Raw genomic sequence first — 21,971 nt, 5'->3', positions numbered from 1 at the left:
AATAAATAGAAAAATAAATTGCCTCTGCGCATGCGCATAGCATAGATCCAACGACTCAATTACTAAATTAATCCATTTTTATAATCGATTTAATCGATTAGTTGTTGCAGCCCTAATATATATATATATATATATATATATATATATATATATATATATATATATATATATATATATATATATATATATATATATCAGATAGTATCTTTATATATTATTTTAACCTGCTCAGTGGCCTTGTGGTTAGAGTGTCCGCCCTGAGGTCGGTGGGTCGTGAGTCATAACAAAGACTATAAAAATGGGACCCATTACCTCCCTGCTTGGCACTTAACATCAAGGGTTGGAATTGGGGGTTAAATCACCAAAAAATTAATTCCGAGCGCGGCCACCGCTGCTGCTCACTGCTCCCCTCACCTCCCAGGGGGTGAAACAAGGGGATGGGTCAAATGCAGAGGGTATTTTTGCCACACCTACTCTGTGTGTGTGTGTGACTATCAGTGGTACTTTAACTTTAACTTTTATCACCGTATTAAGACCACGGCATGATATTATTGGGGTGTATGTCTAAAAAATAAAAAGCTTGGTAAAAATACCATAGTGTGTATAATGAAGTGGCAGGAGTGTTTAGGATAATTGTGCTTACTGTAATTGAACACAAACATAATACCTAAAAAAATTCGGTAACACTTTAATATGGGGAACATATTCACCAATAATTACTTGCTTATTAACATACAAATTAGTAATATATTGGCTCTTAATTAGTCATTATTAAGTACTTATTAATGCCTTAATCTGCATGGCCTTATTATACAACCAGTAAGTCATTAACTAAGAGTCTTCCCTCAATAACCTCAGAATTATTGCTTATTAGTAACCCTAACCCTTATATGTTCCCCTAGTGTCCAAATAACTCTAAATTAAGTCTTTGTTACTTAGAATATGTTCCCCATACTAAAGTGTTTCCAACATTTCTAATCATATTTTTCACTACAAACAAGTGTTTCCAAGTGCAAATAAAACATTTATTGTTTCAATCAATGTTTAAAATACTAACTTAGTTTATGTTTTTAAAGTAACAATGTAAACATTAGTGTAACAAGTGTAAAACAACACTCCAGTGTCTTTTAAATCACCAAAATGATTCCCGAGCGCAGCCACCGCTGCTGCTCACTGCTCCCCTCACCTCCCAGAGGGCGAAACAAGGGGATGGGTCAAATGCAGAAGGTAATTTCACCACATCTGTGGTACTTTAACTTTTACATTATGAGAAGCAGTGTCCTCCACAGTGGTCATTTTTATATCAGTCTGGAGAAGTTTGTTTCTCAGAAATGTAAACAAAGACTATATATTTTTAATAATGTAAATACCTCACAAACTGATATTTGGCTTCAAAATATATTTTCGATGTGACGGTTCGAGGTGGCGACATGTCCAGCCCTGCCTTCCGCCCGAGTGCAGCCGCCATAGGCTCCAGGTGGAAATAAATGGATGGATTGTGAATGAATCAAGTAGCTTTTTAGTTAACTCGTATTTCCCGTGTTGAATATATTTTTTGGGGTCATTTCCCGTAGTGTGGCGAGACGAGAGGCTGGCTCTGTACCGCCTTAGAAACACTTAAAACGAGAGTGGCGCGTTTCGCTTTGCAGAACGCAGACTTTCTTACCTCTGCCAAAGAGCTAATGTTTTGGCCAGGCAACATAACTCAACCAGTTATGGACAGATTTAATGTCCAAAAAAACCAATTCCTTTTATCTACGACGAGAACGAGCACACTTTACTTTCTGCTTATGGCGTTCCATGACCTCACCTTACAGATTTCCAGATCTAGTTTATTTACAGGCCCAGTCAACACTAAAACGCAGTCACCAAGTTTTTGTTTAATACCGTCACACGTCACGGTATTATCGTGAAGATTTTGAAACCGAAACCGAAATATAATACCGTTGCATCCCTAGTAAGTAATAATGGTAGGTGTTTAACAAAATGACTGTAGAATGAATTTAATTACTATACCACATGGGATATATGGAGCTGGGGGAAAGCTCATATCCACTTAAAAGGCACTACAATATACTCGTAGGTGCACTTATTGATGTTGCAACACACGAGCACCTTTGCAGATGAACGTTTCAACAAAAAAAAAATCTGAAATCGAAACCTTTTTCCAACTGCTAAAATCAGCCAGTTAGCAGAGCTGAGATTTCGCCTACCGAAATGAGGTTAAGCTTAAACTGAGCTTTAGAGAGACCATGAGAAGTAAAAGCCTTCAAGCAAATCCCCTGAGACTGCCCCTGAAGAAAGCTACTAAAGGTTGACTCGCAGTCGTACACAAGGCTGCTTCTGAACCAATGCACTGCTGGGCTGTAACACAGACACATGGTACTAGGGATAGGTGGTATGGCCTAAAATCTATATCGGGAGCAACATCTTATATCTGCAGTCTCTTGCAATAACAATATATAGCACAGTGTGATAAAAATATTTCAAGATGAGTTCAAAAGGCTCATATTTTAGTTGTTGATGTATGCTGTCACACAGTGATTCTCAAAAAGTGGTACATGTACCACTAGTGGTAGGCGGGTTCCAAAGAATCACTGGATTAAAGACCAGTGTTTTAGTTTTTTCTAGTTTTTTATATTCAAACACAGTGTTACTGTTCAAACTGTGTGTAATGTTACAGTGCACACATATATTAAATATACTTGTTAAATAAAACCTCTGCTTTGTTTGTAATTAATATTTAGGCCTACTACGCTACTGTATTTTAATGTTGGTTGATAGGGTGGTACTTGGAGGGCCAAGTTTTTTCTAAGGTGGTAATTGGTTAAACAAAACAAAAAAACTTTCAAATTAGTAACATATTGGCTCTTAATTAGTCATTATTAAGTACTTCTGCACGGCCTTATTATACAACAACAATAACCCTAACCCTAACCCTCTAACCCTATCCCTAACCCTAACCAAATAACTCTAAATTAAGTCTTTGTTACTTACTATATGTTCCCCTAGTGTCCAAATAACTCTTAATTAAGTATTTGTTACTTATAATATGTTCCCCATACTAAAGTGTTACCAAACAAGGGTAACACTTTAGTATGGGGAACATAGTCACCATTAATTAGTTGCTTATTAACATGCAAATTAGTAACATATTGGCTCTTAATTAGTCATTATTAAGTACTTATTAATGCCTTATTCTGCATGGCCTTATTATACAACAAGAATAACCCTAACCCTCCAACCCTAACCCCAACCCCAACCTAGGTCTTTGTTACTTACAATATGTTTTATTATAAGTAACATTTTATTGTAAGTAACAACATATTTATCAATTTGTTACTTATAATATGTTCCCCATACTAAGGTGTTACCAAACAAGGGTAACAGTTTAGTATTTCACCATTAATTAGTTGCTTATTAACATGCAAATTAGTAACACATTGGCTCTTAATTAGTCATTGTTAAGTACTTATTAATGCCTTATTCTGCATGGTCTTATTATACAACAACAATAACCCTAACCCTCCAACCCTAACCCCAACCTAAGTCTTTGTTACTTACAATATGTTTCCCTAGTGTCCAAATAACTCTTACTTAAGTCGTTGTTACTTATAATATGTTCCCCATACTAAAGTGTTACCAAACAAGGGTAACACTTTAGTATGGGGAACATATTCACCATTAATTAGTTGCTTATTAACATGCAAATTAGTAACATATTGGCTCTTAATTAGTCATTATTAATACTTATTACTGTCTTATTCTGCACGGCTTTATTATACAACAACAATAACCCTAACCCTAACCCTAATCCTAACCCCAACCCTAACTAAATAACTCTAAATTAAGTCTTTGTTACTTACAATATGTTCCCCTAGTGTCCAAATAACTCTTACTTAAGTCGTTGTTACTTATATGTTCCCCATACTAAAGTGTTACAAAAAAAAGGTAACACTTTAGTATGGGGAACATATTCACCATTAATTAGTTGCTTATTAACATGCAAATTAGTAACATATTAGCTCTTAATTAGTCATTATTAAGTACTTATTAATGCCGTATTCTGCATGGCCTTATTATACAACAATAATAACCCTAACCCTAATCCTAACCCCAACCCTAACCAAATAACTCTAAATTAAGTATTTGTTACTTACAATATGTTCCCCATACTAAAGTGTTACAAAACAAAGGTAACACTTTAGTATGGGAAACATATTCACCATTAATTAGTTGCTTATTAAAATGCAATTTAGTAACATATTGGCTCTTAATTAGTCATTATTAATACTTAATAATGTCTTATCCTGCATGGCCTTATTATACAACAACAATAACCCTAACCCTCTAACCATAACCCTAACCCTAACCCCAACCCTAACCAAATAACTCTTAATTAAGTCTTTGTTACTTAGAATATGTTCCCCATACTAAAGTGTTACCAAACAAGATAATTCACTACGGCCTTTTGAGAAACCATTACAGTCATAGTCATCCCAATGAAGTCCATTAAAGCTTGAGAGACCCTATTCCTGACAGTTTCCAATGTCATTCTTCAACTGAAACTGTAGCGATGTTATAGCCTGAGAACCTATATTTCTTGTAGTACACACATACCCAGTTCAAAAGAAATGCTGTATCAAGGTAAATCAATGTCAGAATGAAAGAATCCCCATCAGCTAAGCCTATCCCAGCCTTCTCATTCTTCTGCACAAACATTTACATCAAGGCAGTGCGCACTGAAGAGCCCCCCAGGCCTTTTGCTCATCTCTGCCAATTACTCGGTTCTTCTCTCTGTGAAATGAGTAATGATAGGAGGATGATATAGATACTGCAACTTGCCCTCAAGCAGCACACAGCGCCTCTCTTTGCAGCCCCCCCGAGCCTGGCAATGCACAGTGCCGTCCCGTTCTTTTTTTTTTTTTGTAGGGAGCAAGCAAAGAGATAGTTGTTGGTTGGTGTGGTGCATGTGTACGTGTGTGCTTTTTCAATGATAGCCTATTCACAGCTGGGGAATGATCTCCATAGCTTCCAGTGTGCCCCGGTTTAGGGTGGCTCACCAGTCAGTGGCGCGGTGGGCAAGGGCAGAAAAAGTCCTCAATGGCGGAATGTTTTTACGCTTCACGCTTGAATGCATTCACATAAAAGACTTGGCCCAATAACCCATAAGCCTTATAATCCACTCTGTAAACATCTGAGGGATTCCCCACTTTTACACTAGATGCCCATGCATGGCCACCCGGTAGAATTTACCACTTTTCTATGAAACCAATTTGTCAATGAGAGCCCTATTCGATCATGGCTTATTCTGTGACAGCAAACATTTTTTACAAAATGATGCACACATCTTTTAACCCTTTTATTTGTTGCTTTAAATCAGGGGTCCCCAAACTACGGCCCGCGGACCAGACACGGCCCGCCAGCGTACAAAATCCGGCCCAAGTGTAGTCCCGATCATATTGTCTAAAATTGCATTTTCCCCCATCAACAACTTGATATCATCAGGCTCGCGCCGCAGTGTCGGGCGAGCGTGCGGCAAGTGTGCGCTCTTTTAGTCAATTAGTGCAAGAGGAAAAAAATGGCGGGAACGTAAAATTGACTTTTTAAACATAATTGGACATATGAATTTTTTTTGTTCAGTGTAAGGAAAAGGCAGTTTGTCTAATATGCAATTAGACAGATTATATATATATAGAGCCGAGGTTTCTGTGGTTTATCTATTATACAGTGCTCAATACCTGGGTAGAGCGGAATATACGTTAGATCAGGAAGAAACACAGAGCAGAGAAACCTGCGAAACAGGCTTGAAGGGATGAAATAGCCTCTATGTTTTTTCCTGACCAAACGTATATATATATATATATATATATATATATATATATATATATATATATATATAAATATTTATATGTATGTATATATATATATGTATGTATGTGTATGTATATATATATATATATATATATATATATATACTGTATATGTATGTATATATATATATATATATATATATATATATATATATATATATATATATATATATATATATTTATATATACAGTACAGGCCAAAAGTTTGGACACACCTTATTCAATGCGTTTTCTTTATTTTCATGACTATTTACATCGTAAATTGTCACTGAAGGCATCAAAACTATGAATAAACACATGTGGAGTTATGTACTTAACAAAAAAAGGTGAAATAACTGAAAACATGTTTTATATCCCAGTTTCTTCAAAATAGCCACCCTTTGCTCTGATTACTTTTTCGCACTCTTGGCATTCTCTCGATGAACTTCAAGAGGTAGTCACCCGAAATGGTTTTCACTTCACAGGTGTGCTTGAAGCTCATCAAGAGAATGCCACGAGTGTGCAAAGCAGTAATCAGAGCAAAGGGTGGCTATTTTGGAGAAACTAGAATATAAAACATGTTTTCAGTTATTTCACCTGTTTTTGTTAAGTACATAACTCTTATAGTTTTGCTGCCTTCAATGACAATCTGCAATGTAAATAGTCATGAAAATAAAGAAAACACATTGAATGAGGAGGAGGTATATACATATATATATATATATATATATATATATATATATATATATATATATATATACAGTATATATATAGAGCCCAGCCCCTGGCCACATGTTTTTAACCCAATACGGCCCACGGGTCAAAAAGTTTGGGCACCCCTGCTTTAAATAACGAAAATCACACAGCCACCAAACATTAGTGACCCCACTAAACTTGTCCTCTCTGCCACCACAATCTACCTCCCCAGCCCTCCCTTTCTCTGACCACATACAAAAGGAGAGCCGCTGCAATGCCATTGCTTCTGTCATGATATCCAGGAATAGCAACATGCACTGAAAAGAACAGGCACAGACTCTCTATGATGTAATAATCAGAAACACATGCTTGCATTGACGACCACTCTCTTCACCTTATCCTTCAAAGTCTCCGCTCCTGATGAGACTTACAAAGAGGAACCTTACGCGAGGTACAAAAAACAGGCGGCAAAAGCATTGACCGGGCTGAGTGATGATGAGGGAAACAAAACGAGGATGCACTTACCCAGAAGATGAGATTGAAGATGAACATCAAATACTTCAAGCAGCAAAGGCAGCCTCTTGCCATGTTAAACTTCTTGAATTCTAAAAGGAAGACAAAGGATAGATCCAGGTAAAAGACCACGTATTTGCTCCCTTTGGGCGAGCTGTACTTGTTGTCGCTCTTGTCTCCGGCGCCGGGCTCAGCCGCGGTCGCAGCCTGACCCTGCGGGGCGTTTTTACGTGGCCCGGTGGAGCCGTAGAAAGCGCCGGCGGTGAAGCCGCGGCCGCTGAACGGGGGGCCAGACGTGGAGGCCTGGGGGAAGTCGGATTCGCAGCTATCTACGGACGGACTACGGTGAATGACTGACTCCTCACTGCTGGACTTCTCCATGCTCTGGTGCTGCGGCCGCTGATGAGGAGCTCCCTGACGCACAGTCTAACATAGTCTCAGAGATGGCAGGACAGAGCGGCTTCCCAATGATTAAAAAAAAAAGGTGCACGGATAAAAGAATCAAGCTGAGGTGAGTTGTTTGATAGAGTCCAGTCTACTGCTTAATCTTGCATAGTCCTCCTGTCATGAGAAAAAGTGACAGTTCTCCCAGTTTCCTACGTGATGCTCCCCCAGCTGCAAGAGCGAACCCAGTCAGTCTCAGCTGCTGACCTGGTAACTTTTCTCTCCGTCTCACTCTCCTCACTGAAGTGTGCAATTAGTTGTTTCCCAATGCACGCTTCTCGTGTCCCCCGGCGGAAGTACGCTGTGCTAAGCGGCTCCGTCCCCCGCACTGCTGGTGCTCAGCTCGCCCCGGTGACTGCAACTGATGTGCTGCTCAGTTGAGACGCAACTAGCCGGCATTGCCTGTTTGACACTCCTACCCCTCTGCCGCTCTCTCTCCTTCTTGCAGCCCCTCCCTGCCGCCGTCCCCTGCAGCCAATGCAGCAGCTGAAGTAAGAGCCCGGCTCCACCTCTCCGCTCCCAGTGTCTTTAATAAGCTCATCGCTGTTTGCTTTGACTATACATGTTCAGCAATTCCAGCTCGGCTGTCAGGGGACCCGAGCGGCCAGAAATGAATTCAACGGTGATTAAAAAACTAAAAGAGGACCTTACGTATCACATTTATAAGGTCGCTGTCTGGTACGGTATGTTGGGAAAGTAGTAGGGTTGTACGGTATACCGGTATTAGTATATTACCGCGATACTAATGAATAATTTTTGGTACTATACCGCCTCTGAAAAGTAAACAAAATGTAAACAAACGCCATTGGTGGATCCACTGTAATGATACCAAGTACTGGAGCGTAAAAATTGCGTCGATATTTTTTGGCATGACAATGTCTTCTTTTGTTTTTTTAAAATGTATATTATGTTTATAAATTCAGGAAATATGTGAGGACTTTGAATATGACCAATGTATGATCCTGTAATGACTTGGTATCAGACTGATACCCAAATTTGTGGTAACATCCAAAACTAATGTAAAGTATCAAACAACAGAAGAATAAGTGATTATTACATTTGAACAGAAGTGTAGAGAGAACATATTAAAAGAGAACGTAGGCAGATATTACAAGTAAATGAACAAGTAGATTGATAATTCATTTTCTACCACTTGTCCTTAATAATATTGACAAAATAATAGAATGGAAAATGACAATATGTTACTGCATACGTCAGCAGGTAAATTAGGAGCCTTTGTTTGCTTACTTACTAATAAAAGACACGTTGTCTCGTATGTTCACTATTTTATTTAAGGACAATAAAAAAAAAAAGTTTAATGTACCGAAATATTTTTTGTTAAAATAAAGCCAATAATGCGAAAAGTATCAAAATAATTGTGGTACCGGTACCAAAATATTGGTTTCGGGGCAGCACTAGAAGGTAGTCTGACATTTTGCACGTGGCAAGTGCAATTTCCCGTGATTTTTTTTAAGTGCAGTCTAAATTGTTTTTGACTGTTGCCGCCACAAATGAACCACAGTTCATTTTGGCACGAGGTAATTTATTTGCCATTCCTCAAAACAGGCTAAAATATTAGACGGCTCTTTGATGTGGGTGTGGGCAGCAGAACTGCAGCTGTATGAGATTGAGATAGGTCTGTGTTATTCATTACTGTGCTGCCCACATCCACGTAAGGGGACCCAATTTACTGGCTGTGGAATCGTGTCACCAGATGAATCATGGAAAAGGGGCTAGCGGCTCTAAGATGATGCCTGTGTACACTCCCAGGCACAGTCAGGGTCAAAGATAATACAGGGGTTTTTGATTTTCAATTGACCTCACTCTCTAATTGGAGAAATGTATCGTAGCTTCGGAGTGGAAATGGAGTGCAGATAGCAAGGCAGTTAGTAATGGTCACATTTCCAGGAAATAGAATGATTTTTGTAAAGTTTGAGTTCCTTGAAGCCAATTGCATCCTCATTAAACTTAACAATCGTCCATCCATCCATTTTCTACTCCTTGTCCCTCCCTGGGTCACGGGGACTAGTGTTGTCCCGATACCATTTTGGTACCGGTGCCGGTAATTGAAATTTTTAAATTCAACATGAAAAAAACACTCTTAAGAAAAATCAAGTTTAAGCACAAAATAGCGCACAAGCTATACATATGCAATAAGTGTCTTAAAATAGAATAATATTGCTGTCTAAAACAGGACATTAGGCAATACAAACAAGTATCAAATAATTATACTTGCATATTATTTACAAGTCTTCAAGGAAGAAGCATATTAGAAAGTGTCCAGTAACAAACGTGACAGCATTAGGGATGTCCGATAATGGCTTTTTGCCGATATTCCGATATTGTCCAACTCTTTAATTACCGATACCGATATCAACCGATACCGATATCAACCGATATAAACAGTAGTGGAATTAACACATTATTATGCCTAATTTGGACAACCAGGTATGGTGAAGATAAGGTCCTTTAAAAAAAAATTAATACAATAAAATAAGATAAATAAATTAAAAACATTTTCTTGAATAAAAAAAAAAGAGTAAAACAATATAAAAACAGTTACATAGAAAATAGTAATTAATGAAAATTAGTAAAATTAACTGTTAAAGGTTAGTACTATTAGTGGACAAGCAGCACGCACAATAATGTGTGCTTACGGACTGTATCCCTTGCAGACTGTATTGATATATATTGATATATAATGTAGGAACCAGAATATTAATAACAGAAAGAAACAACCCTTTTGTGTGAATGAGTGTGAATTAGTGTAAATGGGGGAGGGAGGTTTTTTGGGTTGGTGCACTAATTGTAAGTGTATCTTGTTTTTTTATGTTGATTTAATTAAAAAAAACCAAAAAAAAAACCAAAAAACAACCCGATACCGATAATAAAAAAAACGATACCGATAATTTCCAATATTCCATTTTAACGCATTTATCGGCTAATAATATCGGCATGCTGATATTATCGGACATCTCTATTCAGCATCATTTGACTTACTGCGTCATGAGCTTAATTTAATACATTTGTGTGGCCATTAGGTGTCACATGAAATAAATACCACTCCACTTCAATTTAAAGACAGCATACAATAGGTTCGTATTTTTTATACCTACCATTGTTTTCTGTTTAAGTAATTTCACTTGATCAAACATTTTCCACCGTTCCACAATACAAACATACTGTATTTTCCGGTATATAAGCCGCACCAACTACATTTTTGAAGAAACAACTATTGTTTCATATATTAGTTGCACCAGACTATAAGGCACAGATATGTACGTTGTGAAATTAGTTATTTACACAGAAATATTTTGAACATGTTTATTTACATACCTTATTTAATTAGTGCCTCTAACACGGCTTTTAAACAGCTGATCAAACAAAACAGAAGTCATCGTCATGGACACACAAGCTGCGGAAGATAGCTCTCCAATCAGCTAAACAGACTGAATAACTCCACGGTGACGTTTTGGTGAATTTACTGAGGAATTTGTGAAACTGAAACAATACAAAAAAAATGTCTTTGTAAGTTAATAATACCAACACAGACACTTTCAAACATGTTAGAATATTAGCTAATGCTAACAACGCCAGCTTGATTATATTACGATAGCACGTACAAATATGCATGACACGTGATGGTTTAGTCCCGTTAAGTATGAGTCGTTTTAGTCGCATTGTAAAACTTGCAAACGTTGCTCGGAATGATGAAGGAAAAAAAAACACATGAGTAGAACACTATGGATGACAGATCAGCACTTGTACTTCTGGTTCAAAGCACTAAACAGGAAGTGCAGTTTCAACCCGCAGCACCTGCAGTGAGCGAACATCCAAAGATGGTGCCGTGGCATAAACCAGTGTTTTTCATTAATTATAATCTGTAAATAATGTGCCGTTGTCGAGTGTCTGTGCTGTGTAGAGGTCGGCAAGTTAACCATGTAATACTCCATATCAGTAGGTGGCAGCAGGTAGTTCATTGCTTTGTAGAAGTCGTAATGCGTCGAGGATGGTTTGTCGTGATCCCAATATGCAGAGCACAGCGGGAGACGGCTTGCAGGTAAAATGATGTGCAATGATTGGAAAGGAAAAGGCACTGAAGCTTAGGGTTGGCTATACAAAACGCAAGTAAAACTGAACTTGCTACAAGGTAAAGAAAAACAGAATGTTGGACGACAGCAAAGACTTACAGCTTGTGGAGCAGAGATGGCGTCCACAAAGTACATCCGTACGTGACATGACAATCAACAATGTCTCGACAAAGAAGGATAGCGTACGCACAACTTAAACAGTCTCAATTGCTAACACAAAGCAGGTCAGGCAATAGCACTCAAAGGAAGGTGTGAAGCTGCTGCAGGAAAACACCAACAAAACAGGAAGGTAGGGTCACCAAAATAATAGCGCAAGACAGGAACTAAAGCACTACACACAGGTAAACAACAACAAACTCAAAACAAGGCACGACAACCTGGTGGGGTTTCATTTTTTTTACCTTCTCTGCTGGTGGTGTGCCTCCGTATTTTTCTTTATTAAAAAAATGTGCCTTGGCTCAAAAAAGGTTGAAAAACACTGGCATAAACAATAACAGCATCTGTGGGTGTTTCATGAAAACCGTTTGTTGAATACAAAACATTACCGCCATTAGCAAAGAAAAATCCATCCAATTGGCTGCACCGTTTTATAAGCCGCAAAGTTCAAAGCATAGGGAAAAAGTAGCAGCTTTTATTCCGGAAAATACAGAAAAACAAGTATGTACTATTATTTGTGCTGATATTGCATTGGAAAAAATGTTGGTATTGGCCAATACTCATGTACCTATATCTGTACTGTAACAGAAGTCGTAATAGCTCTTCTCTGATTCCCTTAATAGTCTGAGTAGTTCTGTTCGGTTATGGTTCTCTTCGTGTGTGCTGGCTTAGCCACCCAACAGATGGAGGAAGAGTTTCAATTGAATTGTTTTGCAGAAAAATCCTTATATAACACTCTTGTGTTAAAAGGAAACAAACAAAACATCAATTGCGAATACAAGCATTCTGAGTATACACATTTCCATGCTTTTAGGAGCTGGGGAATTATTTGTAATTTTCTAATTAATTATGAGTACCCTAAATTGTTTAAAATGGACTTGCAATGAGTGGACAGCTTCTCTGCCCCAAAGTCAAGAAACTTGGTAGAAAATCAATGAATGAACATATGAGCCCTTCTCTGTCATGTTGTCCATTGGTCCAAGTACATTATTGGCAAACCTTTTTGAAACAAGCTTCAATAATCACTCAATCACTCACGGGTGACTACTGAATCTTTAATCTCTATTTTACCAAGACACGAGGGTTATGATGAATCAATACACTCGTCTCACACAGGATACACAATATTGGCGTCACGAGAACAAGACGCAGTGATATTTTGACCATGCTTTTAAGCACGGATGGACAGAAACGAAAATGGTGTGTGTGGCGGCTTTATGGAGCTTTAGAGTATTATTTCAATTTTGTCAAAAGGTTAAACCAGTGGTGTCAAACGTACGGCCCGTGGGACGGATACGGCCCGCGGACAGGTTTTTATGCGGCCCGCGAGATGAGTTTGCTAAATATAAAATTGAGCTGAAAAGGTTCAATGAAAGAAACTGCTGATCTAAATGTGTCCACTGGGTGTCACAATAACAACTCTGTTGGGCAAGCAAACGCTTGATACCGGGGCCAAGCAAGAGGTACGTAGTAAAGTGCATGTAGCTATGGTAACGGCCCTCGAAACAAATTCAACGCAAAGCCTGCGGTTTTAGGTCTTCTTTTGTCTTTTATTAGTAAATAAACAAACAAAGACTCCTAATTTATCTGCTGACATATGCAGTAACATATTGTGTCATTGTCCAATCTATTATTTTGTCAATATTATTAAGGACAAGTGGTAGAAAATGAATTATTAATCTACTTGTTCATTTACTGTTAATATCTGCTTACTTTCTCTTTTAACGTGTTCTATCTACACTTCTGTTAAAATGTAATCATCACTTATTCTTCTGTTATTTGGATACTTTACATTAGTTTTGGATGATACCACACATTTGGGTATCAATCCGATACCAAGTAGTTACAGGATCATACATTGGTCATATTCAAAGTCCTCATGTGTACAGGGATGCATTTCCTGAGTTTATAAACATAATATAAATAAATAAAAAACAAGAGAAGATGTTGTGATGCCGGTGGACCGGTACTTTTCAGAGGCGGTATAGTACTGAATATGATTCATTAGTATCGCGGTACTATACTAATACCGGTATACGGTACAACCCTATCAGTGGGTTACAATTCTCATTTTTATTGCAAATTTTCTATCGACTGAACTAATCATACACAGGAAAGATTCTAACCATCACTATCAGTCATAATAGCGACATACTTTTACATACTTTAAAGGCCTACTGAAACCCACTACTACCGACCACGCAGTCTGATAGTTTATATATCAATGATGAAATCTTAACATTGCAACACATGCCAATACGGCTGGGTTAGCTTACTAAAGTGCAATTTTAAATTTTGCGCGAAATATCCTGCTGAAAACGTCTCGGTATGATGACGTCAGTGCGTGACGTCCCGGATTGTAGAGGACATTTTGGGACAGCATGGTGGCCAGCTATTAAGTCGTCTGTTTTCATCGCAAAATTCCACAGTATTCTGGACATCTGTGTTGGTGAATCTTTTGCAATTTGTTCAATGAACAATGGAGACAGCAAAGAAGAAAGCTGTAGGTGGGAAGCGGTGTATTGCGGCCAATTTTAGAAACACAAACACAGCCGGTGTTTCATTGTTTACATTCCCGGAAGATGACAGTCAAGCTTTACCATTGGCCTGTGGAGAACTGGGACAACAGAGACTCTTACCAGGAGGACTTTGAGTTGGATGCGCAGACGCGGTACCGTGAGTACGCATGCAGCTGCGGCTTCCAAACATTTGATCGTTTGCCCGTACGTGCGTGCCGCTATGTGCATGTCACGTACGTAACTTTGGGGACTTTGGGGAAATATATGTGCTGTATGAAGTTTGGGGAGGTGAACGGTACTTTGGGCTGTGGGATTGAGTGTGTTGTGCAGGTGTTTGAGTTGTATTGGCGGGTTATATGGACGGGAGGGGGGAGGTGTTTGTTATGCGGGATTAATTTGTGGCATATTAAATATAAGCCTGGTTGTGTTGTGGCTAATAGAGTATATATATGTCTTGTGTTTATTTACTGTTTTAGTCATTCCCAGCTGAATATCAGGTCCCACCCGCCTCTCACAGCATCTTCCCTATCTGAATCGCTCCCACTGCCCTCTAGTCCTTCACTCTCACTTTCCTCATCCACAAATCTTTCATCGTCGCTCAAATTAATGGGGAAATTGTCGCTTTCTCGGTCCGAAATTGCTCTCGCTGCTGGTGGCCATGATTGTAAACAATGTGCAGATGTGAGGAGCTCCACAGCCTGTGACGTCACGCTACTCGTCTGCTACTTCCGGTACAGACAAGACTTTTTTATCAGTGACCAAAAGTTGGGAACTTTATCGTCGATGTTCTCTACTAAATCCTTTCAGCAAAAATATGGCAATATCGCAAAATGATCAAGTATGACACATAGAATGGACCTGCTATCCCCGTTTAAATAAGAAAATCGCATTTCAGTAGGCCTTTAATCTTTTAAGCTCCCAGTTACAGTAGGATGTAACAAAATAATAATTGCATGTAATGTTATTGTGACCAACATTATTATTTTTGTTCCGGTATTGTTAAATGTGTTCAAAAAAGTACTTAACACAATGACATAACAATGTGAGCTCGGAGTATGTTAAGGTAACGTGCGGAGTTCCACGGGGTTCGGTTCTTGGCCCTGCACTCTTCAGCATCTACATGCTGCCGCTAGGTGACATCATACGCAAATACGGTGTTAGCTTTCACTGTTATGATGATGACACCCAACTCTACATGCCCCTAAAGCTGACCAACACGCCGGATTGTAGTCACCTGGAGGCGCGTCTTAACGAAATCAAACAATGGATGCCCAGCAACTTTTGCATCGGAAATGCTGATTATCGGTCCTGCTGGACACCGGCACTTATTTAATAATACCACCTTAACATTTGACAACAAAACAATTACACAAAGCGACTAGGTAAAAAATCTCAGTATTGTCTTCGACCCAACTATCTGATTTGAGTCACACATTAGGCCTTGTTTAATCTCCGTAATATTGCTAAAATTCGTCCCATTTTGTCCACCAGCGACGCTGAGATCATTATTCATGTGTTCGTTACGTCTCGTCTCGATTACTGTAACATATTTTTTTCGGGTTTCCGTATGTCTAGCATTAAAAGATTACAGTTGGTACAAAATGCTGCTGCTAGACTTTTGACAAGAACAAGAAAGTTTGATCACATTACGTCTACGGGCTCACCTGCACTGGCTTCCTGTGCACTTAAGATGCCACTTTCAGGTTTTATTACTGACGTATAAAATACTAAACGGTTTGCAACAGCAAACTGTCAGTCCATGTCAAACTGCAAATTTTCTTGATGGATGTTTTCTTTTATATATAAATCACTTATTGGTCTGGTTTCCACCTATTCATGTTCTTATAAGTTTAGAGACTCCAGTCGCAAGAGTTGAAGGTCACAGGACAACCTTGCCGTGTTGGCCAACACAAACCTTGAAATAAATAAATAAATAAATAAATAAAGCCTTCAGATATGCTGCTCACTGGTCATGGAATTCATTTCAAAAGGATCTGAGGCTACCTGAACTCATCACACAATTTCAGGCAATTTTTAAAGGATCGAGAACCTGGTTCTGTTAGGCACTCTACTTGTCTTTAATATGTTTTTTAATTGTTGTTACTGAAACATTTTAAGGTTTACCTATTGTGTGCTTTTTATATCAACGTTTTAAGCATATTTGCCAACCTTGAGACCTCCGATTTCGGGAGGTGGGGGGTGGGGGGTGGGGGCGTGGTCGGGGGTGGGACTGGGGCGTGGTTAAGAGGGGAGGTGTATATTGACAGCTAGAATTCACCAAGTCAAGTATTTCATATATATATATATATATATATATATATATATATATATATATATATATATATATATATATATATATGGGGATGGGGCTTAAGAGGGGAGGTGTGTATTGACATACATACATACATACATATATATATATATATATATATATATATATATATATATATATATATATATATATATATATATATATATATATATATATATATCTACATCTTGTAAATATGCAAACAAAACTGTGTTTAGATAATTGATACTTCAAACTTGCATAAATAAATCTTAAGGACATAATATAACTTGGCTTCCGAGACCTTCAAAATGTAATGAATAAAATGCTAAAGTTGTTGATAAACAAGCAATTATTTTAATAATTAAATATGGTCATTTTAAATGAATTATTATGATCATTTAAAATTAATTATTTCATATATGTTTATTTTAATGTATAATTCTATGGCTGGATGTAATAAGGAGTCAGAAAAAATACAAATAAAAACACAATTAATTTTGATGTTTTTAGCAAAATATAGTAAAAATGTATTTAGTTTTTTTTTGTAATTAATAAATATATTTATTTTTAGGTAAGATAAACATAATAATACAATGTGTCTCTAGTCTGGATGATTTAGTTCTTGTCACCCTGTTGTCCTCCTGTCATAAAAAAAAGGCTGTCCTCACTCAGGCCACGCCCCCTCCAGCTCCGGCTGAAAATCGGGAGATTTTCGGGGGAATATTTGTCCCAGGAGGTTTTCGGGAGATGCGCTGAATTTCGGGAGTCTCCCGGAAAATTCGGGAGGGTTGGCAAGTATGGTTTTAAGTAATCTGTATTATTTTTTATTGTGTGTGACTGCTGTTGTTTTTGTTATATGTATTATGAAACCTGTTTTGCTGCCCTCTTGGCCAGGTCACTCCTGTAAAAGAGATTTTAATCTCAACAAGTTTTTACCTGGTTAAATAAAGAAAAATGAAAAATGACTGACATGGAAAATAGCTACTGAACACATTAAGAAGTTACTCACCAGTTACTCAGTACTTGAGTAAAACATTTTAATTTAAAACATTTGTATGCTCGTACAACACTTAAAACCTTTAGTATATCAGTATGTGGAATTAAATTATGGAATGGATTAGGTAAAAAAAAAAAATCAAACAATGTACTAACATAATCCAATTGAAGAAGCTCTTCAAACTTTAAGTGTTTACAAAGTACAAAGAAGAAGAACCATGATAAAAATTCTGAATTTATTCCATCCATCAATCCATTCATTTTCTAGATAATCTTATTTATCTCACCATTTGAAATACAACTTACTTCACTAATTATTATTTATTTTTAATGTTATTACTTATGGAGTATATTGTGAATAAACTGAGAACAGGAAGTGAACAAAAGTGTTAGCAACTGCTATGTAAAGGAAAAGAGGTAGGATTAAATAAGCTCTGCTTCTTGCTACTCCTTTTCGAACATGTTGAATAAAGAAACTGGTAATTGTGATGTATCATGTTGTATGCATGCACGTTCGAAATAAACACAAACACAAACTCAAACAGTCAGTTAACCAACTTTCTGTTCGGTCTAACACAGGGGTGTCAAACGTACAGCCGCGGGCCTGATCCAGGTTTTATCCGGCCCGCGGGATAAGTTAGCTGAATATAAAAATGAGCCGACATTTTTCAATGAAAGCAACTGCCGTTTTAAATGTGTCCACTAGATGTCGCAATAGCAATTATTTGTAGATTATGCTACATATGTAAAAAAAAAAAAAACACATGACTTTAGTGCTCAAATCAAGGAAAATTATCAAACTACATAAATAACATACTGTAATTTGATTTTGATATTTTTTTATCTTGATAGATTGAAAATTAACACCAGGCTGATTATCACATGATTTATTCAGAAAGTATAAATAACGACAAATAAAGGTAGAATACTATTAACCGCAACATGCAAGTGTAAAAAAAACAACATTATGATTTCTACATTTTCAGAATGTGCTTTTTCTATTTTTAAACAACACAATCTGAAGTTGTCTTTATTTTTAAGTTATCGTGTCGTGTTTTTACCAGTCCGGCCCACTTAGGAGTAGATTTTACTCCTTCTGGCCCCGATCTAAAATGAGTTTGTCACCACTGGTCTAACACCGTTTGATGCCACACATGTTCTGTAATAACGGCCCGACTCCATTTTCATTCATTCTCTCTTCCCTTTGTAACCCCTGCAGAAGTCCCAATACCATAGTCCAAAAAGTGTATTCATATCCACAAGTGGTGGTTTTTCCCCCACTTCTGCAACTTAAATGACCATGACAGCACATGGTTAGAGTGGAATAAAAAAAATACAAAAATGTCTAAATTAAAGTATGACACTCTCTCATTATGTGATGGTGTGAATCTACAGGTTTCTCCTGGAGTGTTTCATTCTTGTTAGCTCCAAAGTGAATTCAGTTACAATGTCTGCTGCTATTTCTGAGTATTTCACTCATCCAGCAGAGCCTATACCTCTCTACATGTACTGTATGTGTTTACCGCTCTATAAGTATGCTGGACACAATTTTACTATTGGACTATGCACGGATCGACCTATCTAATCATTGATACATGCTTTTGGAGAGGACATGTATAAAGGACACTTAAGAGCATGAGAGAACAGGAAATTTAGACTTGAGAGTACCCGTTGTCTGCAGGATGACACAGACACATGAGGCCACACAAGGAGAAGAAAAAATGGAACAGCAGATGAATGCAACGTGGGGCAGCATGGTGAAGACGTTCACCATTGTTCTCCGAGGATATGAACATAAAGATTGAGGGGGAAAAAGAGAGGACTGAGGGACATTAAGTCCAGATCAAACCAGCATGGATAATCTCAGCTAAACACTTAAAGTACTAAACTTTCACTGAATAGTTTGTATTCACGAACACACTCGGGAGAGAATGCAAAAAAACAGTTGCAAAGAGGATCTTTAAAAAGTGATAGTACCAAATGTACTGTACTCACTAGGACCAGTCACATTGAAAATTACAATAAATTACAGTAAATGACAGTCAAATTGTATATATATATATATATATATATATATATATATATATATATATATATATATAAGTGACGTGCGGTCACTAGAGGCAGGTGAGGCGGGGCCTCACCTGCCATCATGGAAAGAAAAAAAATGTAAAAAGAAAAAAAAAACAATTAAATTGTTATATGTATCCAGTGATTATACTATAAAGTTATTTTCCATTTAACTTCACCAGTTTTAGATTATTTTTATTCAAAATCGCTGAATTTTCACATTTGCCGTTCAAATACTGAGAAGAGACGGTGCGGTGATCAGCAACCAGTTGAGGCACGTCACTCAGTTGTGCCTCAACATGGATTGCTGTGCAGTGAGACCGTATTGCTATATGAATTATATTATACATTTCCATAGTTTAGTTAGCTGAGGTATATAATGTACAGTGTATTTTGTCAACAAGGGTATGTGTGTAACGTATTTCTTGTGCTGAGCAATCATAAAACTGCTGCGAAGACGCACTGTGTAAGGCTCGCAGTAATCCCGCCTCCTGGTGCCGGTTAAGGCACCTCCGCCGCAGACTGCACCCCCCGACGGGAGCGCCACACCAACCAAAGCCCACACCCAAACCCTCCACGTGCATGACCGAATCCACCCAAAAAAAAGTCACTTAACAAGAAGCCAAAAAGTGCAAAAACAACAATGCTCGCGCCGGAGGAGCCGTGAACGACTGCAGGGACACACCATTAGGTACACCTGCAGACTGCAGCACGGATTTCATATTTCATTCATTCACAACTCCTCCAACACGAACACCACTGTTCCCGCACTTATAAGTAAAGGTAAGACCATAATAACGTTTTTTTAATTAAATGTGCTTTTTTGTGTGCTACAGTTTGTATGTGTAAAGTTAAAGTTAAGTTAAAGTAGCAATGATTGTCACACACACTAGGTGTGGTGAAATTTGTCCTCTGCATTTGACCCATCCTCTTGCTCACCCCCTGGGATGTGAGGGGAGCAGTGGGCAGCAGCGGCGCCGCGCCCAGGAATAATTGTTGGTGATTTAACCCCCAATTCCAACCCTTGATGCTGAGTGCCAAGCAGGGAAGAATGCTGGTATGAGCTTTTAAACATAACCCGTTAACTGCTGCCAATCAAATGGTGAATAAGATACTCTTTAGGGTTCATATGTTTGTAAATCTGACTGTGATTAAGTCAGTGCCTCACCTGCCATCAACCTCACCGCACGTCACTGATATATATATATATATATATATATATATATATATATATATATATATATATATATATATATATATATATATATATATATATCCAATCCAATCCAATCCACTTTATTTATATAGCACATTTAAACAACAAAATGTTTCCAAAGAGCTGCACAATATTAAAAACAATATTCAAATATTATCCTTAGCTCCACCAATGACTGAATGAAAACAAAAAATAAATACATATAAAACCAATATAAAAAACAATATAAAATAAATATGATTAAAAACGATTTTAAAGGGTAAAACCAATTAAAACAGTAAGTAGAAATCAAAATGTTAAAAACACAGAGGACAGAGGACCACACAACTCACGTAGTGTTAAAAGCCAGAGAATAAAAGTGGGTCTTAAGACGAGACTTAAAACACTCCACTGTGGGAGCAGTTTGAACATGGAGGGGCAGAGTGTTCCAGAGCTTAGGGCCGACCACAGAGAAGGCCCTGTCTCCCCTGGTTTTAAGTCTGGTCTTGGGCACCACGAGCTGTAGCTGGCTCTCGGACCTCAGAACGCAAGCTTTAAAAACAAACAGCAAGGTTTTAAAATCCATTCTAAGATGAACAGGGAGCCAGTGCAAACTCTCAAGAATTGGGGTTATATGTCGTCTCCTGGCCCCTGTTAAAAGGCGTGCTGCCGCGTTCTGGACTAACTGCAACCGAGAGAGAGCTTTTTGGCTAATGCCAGCATAAAGTGCATTGCAGAAATAAAAGCATGCACGACTTGTTCAAAAAGGTTAAAAGATAAAAACGGTTTTACCTTTGCTAAAAGACGAAGATGATAAAAACACAATTTTAAAACGCCATCGACAAGTTTAAAATTGCTGTCTATAGTGACGCCAAGGTTGGTGACTTTGGGACCCACATAACTTTGCAATGGTCCCGAGTCAGTAAGGGCCGGACCAAAAACTAACCGTTTTTCCCTCATTCATTATTAAAAAATTATGGGCTAACCAAGCCTTGACGTCGCATAGACAGTTGAGCAGGGGTGTCAGGGGGCCGTGGCCTTTTGAAATCGACATATAAATTTGGCAGTCGTCTGCATAAAAGTGATAAGACACTCCATGCCTCTTAAAAATCTCTCCAATCGGGAGGAGATATAGAGCAAACAGGA

At 37.9% G+C, this 21,971-nt stretch overlaps 1 protein-coding gene across 4 annotated transcripts in view; it reads right to left on the bottom strand.

Annotated features, from left to right (window-relative positions):
* Positions 1–21,971, bottom strand: part of tspan9a (tetraspanin 9a) — a 636,097-nt gene that overhangs the window by 240,548 nt on the left and 373,578 nt on the right. For 3 of the 4 annotated variants that reach the window (XM_061970155.2, XM_061970154.2, XM_061970156.2), the window contains one exon: positions 7,074–7,153. In XM_061970155.2, coding sequence (XP_061826139.1) covers positions 7,074–7,136 — 63 coding nt within the window. In that variant the 5' untranslated portion in view covers positions 7,137–7,153. Of the gene's footprint in view, positions 1–7,073; positions 7,897–21,971 lie in introns of those variants that run through there. The other variant, XM_061970153.1, reaches the window with a different exon arrangement.

Source organism: Nerophis lumbriciformis, linkage group LG10 (assembly GCF_033978685.3).
Source record: "Nerophis lumbriciformis linkage group LG10, RoL_Nlum_v2.1, whole genome shotgun sequence".
NCBI classification, from domain to species: Eukaryota; Metazoa; Chordata; class Actinopteri; order Syngnathiformes; family Syngnathidae; genus Nerophis; species Nerophis lumbriciformis.
This window is presented reverse-complemented; position numbering and strand designations above follow the sequence as displayed.